Source organism: Hakea prostrata, chromosome 1 (assembly GCF_041222555.1).
Source record: "Hakea prostrata isolate BN-2017 chromosome 1, UWA_Hpros_2, whole genome shotgun sequence".
NCBI lineage: Eukaryota > Viridiplantae > Streptophyta > Magnoliopsida > Proteales > Proteaceae > Hakea > Hakea prostrata.
Window position 1 is genome coordinate 38,058,001 of NC_142600.1, and position 12,262 is coordinate 38,070,262.

Sequence of the window (12,262 nt, forward strand, 5' to 3'; positions counted from 1 at the left end):
AAGAAATCAAAAGACGATGCTACCTCATTTATAAAACCAGATTAAATGTCAATTTTACCCTAAAATTCATTTATTTTGAATTAATGAAATGGGCAAAATCCAAATCTGATTTGGTTTCCCACCTTCACTAAACTTCATTTATTTTGAATTAAAGAAATGAATAAAATTCAAATCCAATTTGGTTTCCCACCCTCACTAAACTTCATTTATTTTGAAGAGATTTTAGGTGATATTTAGTTTACAATTTGAGTTAGAATTTGATTTTCCTTCCTCTTCCATTTCTATTTGAGTTTTATTCAATCATTCATTCTTCTTTATTTCTTTATTTCTTTTTCTTTTTCTTTTCCTTTCTTTCTTTTCTTTTCTTCTTCTTCTTCTTCTTTTTTTGAGAATAAAATGGATTATAGTTTTTTTTTGTCCACAGTTAATTAAGGGTACTACTGTAACTTGACAAAAAGATAACTAAATAAAGAGATAAGTATAAGGGTATTTTGGGGTTTTTAAGAAAATATAAAGATGCTACATCATCAGTTTACTAACGAAACTTAATGGTAGGGGGCAATAGTAATTATAGGCAAAGTTGAAGGCTGGTTTAGTAATTTTGAAAAGTACAGAGAATACAATAGTAATAAAATCAGAATATAAGAGGTCAATAGTAATTATTCCTATAAAATAATATGCATGAAATCAACTTAGCAAATTATCTTCTCAGCTTCACTGCGCACGGAGATACTCTCCTTGTGAGAGCCGAACCCGGTTTATTTCCGAAATTTATAAAGGCTGGATCGAGGTTTTGCGCCGTTTCTGGAGACCTGTTTGCGCAAAGCTTCATTTTAACAACTGAAGCTCTCTCTATTGTTCTCTGTCGAAAATGGCGATTGCGGCACAGACTCCTGATATCTTGGGAGAACGGCAGTACGGACAAGATGTTCGCACTCAAAACGGTAAGCTTGTCCTTTATTCTTCATATGAAGCTTCTCTCTTTCTGTCAAATCTGATGAGGTTTTGGTATCCGTAGTGGTGGCTTGTCAAGCTGTGGCAAACATTGTGAAATCTTCTCTCGGACCTGTTGGGCTGGACAAGGTAACCGTGCTGTTTTCCAGATGACATACATTCTGAAATCTCTCGTTTTTGCAGTAGTACAATCAATTTTGCGTTTGGGTCTGTTTTACTTTTATTTATTTCTGTTATGGTGATTGGACAGTCAATGTTGCATCTTTTAAGGGTTTCTTACTTTTTCCAAGTTAACTGGTTTAGCCTTTGTAAATCGAACTTGTAAAAGGAAGAGTTCTAGATCATTTACCTGATGTTCTGCAATGATCTAGACACGTGCCTCTTTGCGTTTCCTTCTTCAAGTTTGTGTACTCTATAGGTTATTTTCACGCTTCCAAATCGACAAACTACACTGATGGAGGTTCAGGATTAGCTTGAAGAATTCACAGAGCATAAGAGAGTATTATATTGTCGGTGATTTTCTGTTCATCCCCAAGGTTCATTGTGTCGGCGATATATCGCCGACACAGGGCGATATATCGCCCTGTCATCGCCCTGTCGCTGGGGGGCGACACGACTCCCCCAGCGACACGACATTTACCATATGTCGGCGATATATCGCCCTGTGTTTGCCATATATAACTGTATTTCGTTTGTTTTTTGCCGATTTTTCGTTCGTTTTTTGCCAAGGTGACATAGGGCCTCTAAAAGCTCCGGGGGCACTGCCCCCACACCCCCGCCGGGGCGGCCTCCCCGGACCCCCGTGTCCGTCGGCAACAATATGTGAAGCATGAGCCATACTCAACATAATTGTATAATGAATTGTAAACTTTAGTACATCTCTTTACTAATTGTGTTAGTGTATTTGTGTTCTCTTTGCATATTTACATTAGTTTATATGAATTTTCCAAACTTCCAGTTTTGCCCGCATATAGCCGGACATGTGCCATTTATAAACTTTAGGTTAGGTGATGTTTTAGGTCAAAATAACACTCCCAATGTGTTTATTGGCCTCAAATTAGGTTACACGTCAAATTTCAGGTCAAAATGACCGAAATAACCCTTCGAAACAGGGGTTCGATTTTTCATCGAACCCCTACCAAAAGTCGGTCGACTTTCGGCGATATGTCGCCCATGTCGACATTTTGAACATTGTTCATCCCTCTATTTATAATATTTTCCCTTAAGCCTAATTCCTTAATTAGGGTTTTTCTTAGACTCATACAAGAGAGGAATATTAGAGTCCTGCTTAGATTCAACTAAATAAAGTGGTAGTTATCTTAGACTACATAACTGTCTTGCCACCACTTATGGCGGAAATTGTAGTGGGACCCACCCACTACGTTTAACAGCCCTAATCAGCTTTCTAGAATGCAAGTGAGTTTCTGGAGTTGGGGCTTTCCAATCTGGATGTAGTACCAATACTTACGAAAAGAACCTCGTTTTCAAGTTGTCTTTTTTATACTGTACTTAAGGGGCTTTGGCTATTCCTTTTTACATTATTACCACTGAAGTGGATACACAATCTCTCTTCCAAATAGTTTTGGCATGGGATAGGAATTCCATATACCAGATTAGCTAGGTAGCATGAGAGTGATTGGGTTCTGTGTTATGATGTGGTTTGCGATGGCATGGACAATGCCTAATTAAAGTAACAGATGCTTATGAGTTACAAGTAACAGATGATTATGAGTTGCAACATGACTCTTATGTTGCCTTTGTTGAGTTGGCCATTCTCTTTCTAACATTGTTTCTTTTGCTGCATTTTGGGGGGCATAATGGTAGAACATAACTTCAAAATGAAGAAATGGACTGAACTTTCCTAGTGGACTGTGGGTAGGTGGGCTGGGGCCGGGGGAGGGTTGGAGTGGCCCTGCCCTACCCACCATATTCGATTTTATTTATTGTCTTGCTTCTTTTTATTGTGGTCCATATTCTACAGTTCGATATCCTCTTAGGAAAATCCATAACTGTTATGTTAATTCCTTTCCCAACACAAGAACGGGAAGGAAAAGGGAAAAAGAAGTTAAACTTAAGAAAGCTGGTATTGCAAATAAGGTTCTTTAATTTGATAAATAAAAGGAATTTTAATGTCTGTGTTGGAGGAACCCATTCAATATTAAAGAGGAGGCGCCTGATCCTACTATAGTAGGGCTAATCTCCAATTCCATTTACACAAAAGGTAGGTCCAGTGCCTTTGCTGTTATAATTTCCAAAACGTTTACAAAAAGAAGTATTAAGAATTATTAACTGGCTTTAGCTGGCATTTAATAAGCTGCATAGTTCTAACTGTCAATTCCAAGGGCCCATCATTTCAAGCTTGACAAGTGCAACAGATCACTCTTCACAGAATGGAGTCTGCCTTCCAATGTGAAACCAGCAATCTCAAGGAGAGGGTGGTCTTTTTACTTCCCTCTCCACGACCTGATACAAGTAGAACAAGTTAACCACATCTTCCTACACTTCATGGGAGACTGCCTATTTCCTTGGAGGGTGTTTCTTTATAGAATTTGAAAAAGAATTTTCCAATAATACTATAATAGATGGACAAAATGGATTAATTGTTGACATTTGGTTTCCTTGTTTACCAATCATCATTACTTCTATTTATTATTCCCTTTTAGAAGGGCTTTCAAAATCATCAACTTGAAGTGCTATGAAGAGAAGAGTCTTTATCCCATCTGGTAAATGGGTCCAGATAATTATAGGAGCCATTTGTGTATGTCTGGGCAGCTATTGAAGTTGGGAAAGAAAGCAATTGGACAAATTTATAGATATTTTGTCCCTTTGATGTTGTTGAGGAGGTCAAAGAGGATGTCAGGATGTTAAGGCATAAAACACATGATTGTGTTGCATGACAGGAGCACAAAATTGGTTGACAAGGTTTGTGCCTTAATGAATGAGAAGGAAATTGGTGGTGATATCTGTGGCTTCTGTTTTGGATCATGATTCCTTGGTCTCCTCTCATTGTGTAATATATGAGGTTCAACTTCAACATTCTTCTTGTGCATCAGCTGTACCTTGGGATTCCCCTTGTAAACTGTACCTTGGGATTCCCCTTGTTTTAAGAGCTTGCCATTTCACTTTGTTCCCTGCTGTCTTTGGGAGCATCAGTAAAGTTTAGGTGCTGGGTCCTATAACGCTTTCTTGATCTTATGATCTTTGTAAGAAGATTTGGCTCTCTGCTTTGAAGATATATGAGATATTGACATTGGTACCATATAATGTTAACATGGGAAATGCAGTAAGAGAAATTGCATGGATGCTAGAGAGTAGGAGAGCCTGTCAAGTTCCATCATGAATCATTAGTGGGGCATTGATTGCCATCTGCTGAATAGTTGATTGGTTGGATCACAATTATGTCTTCTGGCAATGGGACTGCTGGTGCCTATCCCTTTTTTTTTGGGTGTGTATGCGCCTTGCTGGCAATGGGCAACTTAATGAAGGTGAGTGAACCCTTCTGATGCTTTCTGACAGACATATTCTTTGTTGGGATTATTGCCTTGAAAGGATGATTACAAAGAATCTTTCTTACTGCATAAAAGCAAGGTTCATAAAACTTATCTCAAACAGCTATCTCAACTAGGCTTATTATTCAAATTGCAATGTAAAAAGGCACGCAATTTGGCATTTTGGTTTTGCATCCTTGGTTAGTGGTAGATATCAGAACCTGAATGTAAAGTTGCCTGTTTTACACCTTGTTTGAATGTTAGGAGACATGGTTTTGCTAATACATATAGAAAGATTCATAATTACTAAAGAAAAACTTAAATATTCTGCTAAAAGCCACAAGATCAGTGAATGCATATACGCAGATACCCAACCCAAGTACGGGGAGAGAGAGAGAGAGTAGAACTCCATAACTTGCCGGCCGGAAATCTGGAGCTACCCCACTGCTTCACCTGAAACTAAAGAGAGAGACCTGAAAAGACTTAGACAGATATCGCCGGCAAAGTGCGAGAGAGAGAGAGATACTGTAGAAAAATGTTGCAGGCTGGAGAAGAACAGCAGTGGGGAGGTTTTTCCGTCGTCAGAGTCGGAGAAGGTGAAGAGCCGGCAGTGAAAGTTTCGATTTTTTGCCGATATTTCGCCGGTCCGATGATTTTCCGGCGATTTTCTGGCAACTTTTAGTTGCTGTCATATCAAAGCTTGGTTGTGTGTTGCCCTTCAGCGACATGCTGACTTTTTGCCAAAATGTCGCGATATTTTGGTGACATAATGTACCGTGGTTCCTATGTCCTGTCTAAACAGGGTAGGTATTTCATTTTATCCATAGTTCTAACTTCTAATGGTGTCCAGACGTGTTAGGAACTTGGGGTGGAGGGACACCCAGGTGACACAAATTAAGGTGACAAGGCATTACATAAACAAGTTGACACCTGGATGTGTAGGCGCTACAAAAGAGCCAAGATGCCTAAGTGACGCCTTGACAACTATGATTTTATCTTACGTAATTGTTTCTATTTATAATGCTAAGTTTATCACAGTTCAGTCTTGGCACATTTTTTAAGTTGAGCTTTGGCAGCCTGTTCGTTGTGGGTTCAAAACCGGGTAACAGCCTCGTGCAAAGCAGGGGTTAGGGGCTGCAACATTTGCCCCTTCCAGACCTGGAGTGGAGACAGCCTCATGCATTGGGTAGCCCTCTTATTATGGTTGCACTTAAATATCTATGGGTTCATCATCTGTCCCACTTAATATCTGTAGCGGATTCTGTATTGAGTTAGTCCACATATATGAATTATTACTTTATTTTTCTCAATTCAGCTGATGCTATAAGAGAGATATTTTGGTAGGATCATGCCTAGGTCCTGCAATCTAGATCTGGACACATCTCCTTGCATCTTGGTCATATTTGCCCTGCAAGTTTGACTGGGAAATTAATTCAGCTGATGTTATAAGAGAGATATTTTGGTAGGACCATGCCTAGGTCCTGCAATCTAGATCTGGACACATCTCCTTGCATCTTGGTCATATTTGCCCTGCAAGTTTGACCGGGAAATTAATTCACCTTACAGATAGACACTGATTGTGCCTTCACTTAGATTGGTATTTCTTCCCTGTTTTGGATTTCATATTGCTGATTGGTATTTATATTTATTCAAAAAATTCCTGAAACCAGCTGCAGATAAATGTGTCTATTCGTGTCACATTTCTCTTGGATGCTATTCATCTCTATTACTTGATCATTCTTTATTATGCCCTTTGACACTGTTCAGATGCTTGTTGATGATATTGGTGATGTAACAATAACCAATGATGGTGCTACGATACTGAAGATGTTAGAAGTTGAGCATCCAGCTGCCAAGGTGAACACATTCAATTATTATTTTGCTTCTTATATATTATGTGTTTGTTCACATTCCACCTCTCTCTTTCCTCTTATGCTGTTCAACTGTATTCAAACTTCACTAATAAATTGATAAAATATCACTCCTCTTTTGGGTGATTCCTTTTAGAAAATCAAATTTGGCAAAAATTCTCTGTACGTTTCTGTGTGTGTGTGTGTGTGTGTGTGTGTCTTACTCTGTAGTCTCTCCTGCTTACATCTAATGTTTTTTCTTGTGGAGGATAGGTACTTGTGGAGTTGGCTGAGCTTCAAGATCGAGAAGTTGGGGACGGGACAACCTCAGTTGTCATTGTAGCTGCAGAGCTACTCAAGGTAATTGTAATTAACTATGCATGTTCACTATTTTTGGATGTCTTCCCAAAAACTAAAGGATCCTTCTTAGGATGATCAGTTAATTTTGATTCTCCAAACTTGTATCTGGCAGAGGGCAAATGATTTAGTGAGAAACAAGATCCATCCAACATCTATAATTAGTGGATATAGAGTGAGTTTTTTAAGTTCTCTGAGCAGTTTCCTTTTTATCAAATTTTATTTTATATATTTCTCTTGTTATATTCACCCTGGAATTGTTTTTGTTTCTGGAGCTTGCTATGAGGGAAGCATGCAAATATGTTGATGAGAAACTGGCAATAAAGGTAGGCTTCTTGGATCAGACTCTGTTTGTTGACTTATTTATGATCTCTGTCCTTGTGAGAAGTAACACTGGGCATGATGGAACATAAACTTCAGTTATTAGGATGCATTGCCAGAACCTAAATTTTGTGAATCCATGATTCATTGTTCAGTAGTTCCACATAGGTTGACATAAAACTTGGCTAATTCTGATCATCGTAAAGTTTCAATTATCCATGATCTTTATTCATTTAGTCCATTTTGACCTAAACCCCTCAGGATGTACCCAATTAATGGACTTTCAAAGCCCCTGTGCATGTGCATGTACCAAGTTTGTTCATTCGAGCCCTATTTATGCACTTTATATGGATGTCCCTCTCATATTGATACCCCCATCTTGGTTGTTTGTACAAGTACTCTCCTATTAGTTGGCTTAATACTTATAATTTGCATTTCCAGGTTGAAAAGCTTGGGAAAGATGCCCTCATAAATTGTGCCAAGACAAGCATGTCCTCTAAGCTGATAGCTAGGGACAGTGACTTCTTCGGAAGTTTGGTAAGCAGAATTTTCAGTTGTTACTGCATGAATTTTATTTCATCTTACTTTGACTTCTTTTGGTTATCAGATTATGTTGTACTTAGGATTGAACAATCTTGTGAATCTTTATATTTTATTTATTGATCCCTGTAGGGTATGTGTAAGTGAAGTGATAACTAGTCTTAAGTCTTAACTTCCTTCTAATGATACGGAGATGAGCAGATATGAGTTTTCCAAGCATGTTTCCTTTTAAATATATCAATATAGGAAATATATATATATATATATATATATATATATATATTTTTGAGAGGAATTGCACGCTTTCTTGATTTTCTTCCCACTGGGGTTTAAATAGTCATAATTTGCAATGGAGTTGGTCGCCAATGATTCAGATCCAAATACCTAGATTGGTCAATTATACACTACTCATCCACCTTATGGGATCCCTTGGGACTCGGCCATTTTATTTAAGGCTAGTGAAATTCTATGCAGCCATGGACAAGGTATGGGTGCTGCACCTGGACACGTAAAATGTTTGGTGCCTTGAAATTAACACTATTACATGGGGTTTGAGGGTAATTCATGGTGCCCAAAGCACATTTTCTATGTGTATCCCCTCCACCTTATACATGATGTGGCACATTCTTTTTCGCTTTGTTTAATAAAATTAAACTGAAGTTCCTCCATCTTTCCTTTGTCCCCTCCTCTCCCTTCCCTGCTTTCTGCTTTGCCTCCTGTATTCTCCCTGATTCTCCTTCTCCCTATCTTTGCATGCTTTGATGTGGATTCCAAGCTGTTTGGCAAGAAATATAATAAAAGAGTTTAGAAAAGTAGGGCTGATTCACCTTTGATCCAACCCCTTGGGCCATAGGGCCAATTAGTTGCATAGCCAAGCTTTTAGAAGAGCCAAAGAACTTCTATCCCAGCGTATATCTTACTTTGAGAGCACTTTTAGGGATCTATGAGGTCCGTCGCTTTTGGAAACAGTGAAGACTATTTTGAGTTTATTGACTTTCTAAATCATTAGTTTCTTTTTAGTAATCAAGCATGGGCTGACTTGTAAGTTTAGTTCTAGGATGCTTTTACTTTTGTTATTGCTGAGAATATTAGCTAGCTCAGAGCCTAATGGATTCTATGTTCCATGTAACTTGGACAAATGTTCTATTAAATTATTGATCTGAATTAGTTTCAAATGATAAGTTAATCTTTAGACTTATTGATCATCTTACAAAAAACTCTTAAATAGTAGTCACTCTTGGTGATGGATAACTATGGGGAAAGAAAACCTTTCTAGAATAAAAAAATAAAAGAAAAGGTTTTATTATTCTGATTTTTTATTATATTCTATCTTTTCATATTATTATTGTGTTGTGAAAAGTAAATCGGATTGATGGGGAAGATAACAATCCTCATCTCGAATACTTTAATAACATACTAAACGGAAGGGGAAACCAAAAAGTTTTTATCTTGGCTTTCTACTTCTTTATCTATTTATCTATATCTATACGTACTCTTCTTATATAAATTTTTAATAAGAAAATTAGGATCTTTTTTAGAATTTGGTAGATTATAATGATTTTACATATACGTATCACACCTTCTGATCAGTTAAATCCGTTAAAAAGAAGAAGTTAGTATTAGCACTCTATAAATATGTAAGAGGTGTTCTCAGCCCACATATATTATTAACTGATTAATGAAGCTTTTGCTTTGAGTTTCTTCTCGTCTCTTTTCTGCTTGATAAGAAGGGTGAGGACCTTCTTGTTGGGAGCTAACCACCTAAGGCTGAATGAGCCTTGCTTTTGAGAGCTAAATCTACCTTTCACCAGTCTCTTTTCTCTTGTTAGATGCCTGTTGCTGCTCCCTCAATTGAACCTGGTGTGTAGCTTGAAAATTTAGTTGGTTGAACTTGAATCCTCCTTTATCCCCTCCATCTCACAAATCCTGTTGTGTGTACTAGCCTCCCATTTCATCTCATATTCCCATTAATTCAAACCACAAGATCATCCATCTATCACTTCATCCTATCATTCAATGTAAGCTTTCTATTCTCAGCCCATTCTCATATTTGAGAATCAGGTCCTCACATTCACTTCAAATTTGTAACCTTAGCATCCTCTCAGTTGGACTACATTTAATCCAAGTTTGAGAGCCATCTACTGACCAGTTTTGTTACAGCCCAGAAGTTTCTATTCTGAAATAAGGTTCTATGTTGGTTGTTAGAGCCATAGCTTCCAATCCAACTGTTGGAATTATTTGGAACTTAAAACGGTTGCTTGCTACCACACAAGCTTCACTTAAGCCCAGGCTGATCATATCTCTGAGAATTTGTTTGTTTCAGAAACTAAGTTTATTATTATGTCCTTTATGCGACCTCCATGTTTATGGGTTATTTGGGGCTAAGTCATCCTTGATTCTTAGCTTTACATTTCCTTGCTGTTGGATCTCCACCGCCACACCGTTTTCTTCCTCCTGTGTCCCACTTTAAGAACTCCTAATTTAGCTGATAAGCAATCAAAACTCCCCCCCCCCCCCCCCCCCAAAAAAAAAAAAAAAAAAAATAATAAAAAATTAAAAAACCCCAAAAAAAAGATGTGTTGACAGAGGACACCTGTAGTAATAGGAGCACCTAAGTAGCAAGAAATGGAAGGCCTGATGGGTCAAGTTGACAGCAAAGGATCCAAAGAGAGCAGTTCCTTTACAGTTGCCACAACCTCTATGGCTGGAAGTGGGTTAGTTCTTGAAACAGTCTGGTTTCATCATTTAACCCAGGTAAGCCTTTTTCCTCTCATTTGACTACCTTCCAGTGTACTCTATTTCTATGATTCCTGATTGTGTAAGACTTCCAAACCTTAAAATGACGTGGTGACTGGAACTCCCACCTCATAAAACTCTTAACTTCTTCATCTGCAATCAGCCTTAACTTCTTCATCTGCAATCAGCCTTACTATGGAAAATCTTAGTATTTTGTTCAATGGCCTTTGCAACGAACCTTGATGTCCTTGTATGAGAATTCAATACAAAGAACAATCAAGTTTTTTGTTTTTACGTCCTGTGGTTATGCTGATTTTGTCCTGTACGAGCTCTCTAGCATGCTCTCCACTGACAAACTCTATTCCATCCACTGCTTCAGCATCCTCTTCCTCTCCTGTTTGGTTTTGTCTCTCTAGTTTACTCTTCACTCTAATTCTCTGATGCAGTGGCACTAGAATACTTGGATAAGCATGACCAGGTTTTGAAGTCCAAGTCCATATAGAATTGTGGAGATATAGGATCCTAAATTCTAAGGTTAGGGTTTTAGGGCATTTGAACTAGGCATCAAGGAATTAGCGTTTAGGTTGAAGGTAATGGGGTTTGGGGAACACATTGAATTTGATGTGTACGGAGGAGAGGTAGATGTAGAACTGTTATTTAGTAGGATTTTGATAGTGGAATTGGGAGATATGGGATTTAGGCTTCTGATGATGGAGAAGGGGTTAGATGGGTTACGTTTTCAAAAGTAGAAAATGAAGGGGAAGAGGAAAGTGGGATGGGTATAGCTGGCTTGCGCTTACTTGGATGATGAGCCACTGATCAAAGAATTAATATCTTTTGGGGTAATCCATACAAAAAAATTGGATGTTCCAAAGAAGACTCACAAGTAGTTGGTGCTTTGAAGGGCCTCTTGGTGGCTTAGAGCACGCATACAGGAGCATTTAATCAGGGTATGTAGAAAGACTAATTGGAGTGAACTATCTCTGTTTCTACCTCTCCCCTCAAAACCTATCCCTGTCTTTGTACTTATCGAGTTTTTGACCTAATGCTGATAGGGGTTTTAACATCATAGTCGTCAAAGCATCTACCTAGGCGCCTAGGAGGTATGCCCATTTTTGGGTCAAGGCGATCTGATGTCACCTTGACACCTAGGCTATGCCTTATCGCCTTGCTTGGTGTTGCCTTGGTTTTTTTGTTGCCCTCTATCGACCAGTCTCGCCTTGACAACCATGACTTTGTTTGTAGCATGTTATTAAAGCCTCCAGCCTACATGCAGTATGTAACTCCTGTTAATTACTAATTAGTTATTTTAACCTTAAAAAAAAAAGAAAAAGAGGAGCATGAAAAACATCTTGACTGATCACAGACATGACAATCATCGAAAAAACACAGAATGAGAAAAAATTTGAAAGAAAAAACTAAACGTGAGTTACTCATCGTCGTTGGAGTCTAAATCTTTGGATAAAAGTGAAGCGAAAATAGAACAACAAAAGGAAAACACGAAACCGAGGCTTTAGCATCATGGGATTGAAACAAATAAAAGGACGCAAGGATGAAGGATCTTTTGATGCAAAAGTTTTCTTCTAGAGGTTCCTTCATGATGGTATCTCTACTAATAATATGGTTTGTAAATGGATCAATAGTTCGTGTTCTTGCCTTTTTTGCAATAGATCTGGTGAACCGGGTTGGCACTTATTTTCCTCTTGCAGTTGAGCCAAACACATTTGGGTTTCAGGATTATTAGGCTTAAGAACTAACATGTTGCAGCTTTGCATCAAGCTTTCTCATGCTTTCGGCAGCTGGAATAAGAAATAGATGAATTTATTCTTTTCGATTTTTGCTATTGCTTGCTATTATATTTCAGAGTTTACAAACAGATTAAGACTCCAAATATTAAAAGTTACTCTATTGGCCATCCTTAGAACTATAAATGGTTAGGCACAACAACTAAATCTTGCAAATAAGTCTTCTACCAAAGAGAACCGGGGGGGGGGGGGGGGGGGGAGGAATTGAAAA

At 38.2% G+C, this 12,262-nt stretch overlaps 1 protein-coding gene across 1 annotated transcript in view; it reads left to right on the forward strand.

Moving 5' to 3' along the window:
• The first annotated feature begins 768 nt into the window (after window positions 1-768).
• The window catches only part of LOC149028913 (T-complex protein 1 subunit alpha), a 35,918-nt gene continuing 24,424 nt past the window's right edge, over window positions 769-12,262 (forward strand). The window contains exons 1-7 of the mRNA XM_089139367.1: window positions 769-944; window positions 1,019-1,083; window positions 6,210-6,299; window positions 6,566-6,652; window positions 6,765-6,824; window positions 6,925-6,975; window positions 7,412-7,507. Of these exons, the coding sequence (XP_088995493.1) occupies window positions 872-944; window positions 1,019-1,083; window positions 6,210-6,299; window positions 6,566-6,652; window positions 6,765-6,824; window positions 6,925-6,975; window positions 7,412-7,507 (522 nt within the window). The 5' untranslated portion in view covers window positions 769-871. The remainder of the gene's footprint in view (window positions 945-1,018; window positions 1,084-6,209; window positions 6,300-6,565; window positions 6,653-6,764; window positions 6,825-6,924; window positions 6,976-7,411; window positions 7,508-12,262) is intronic.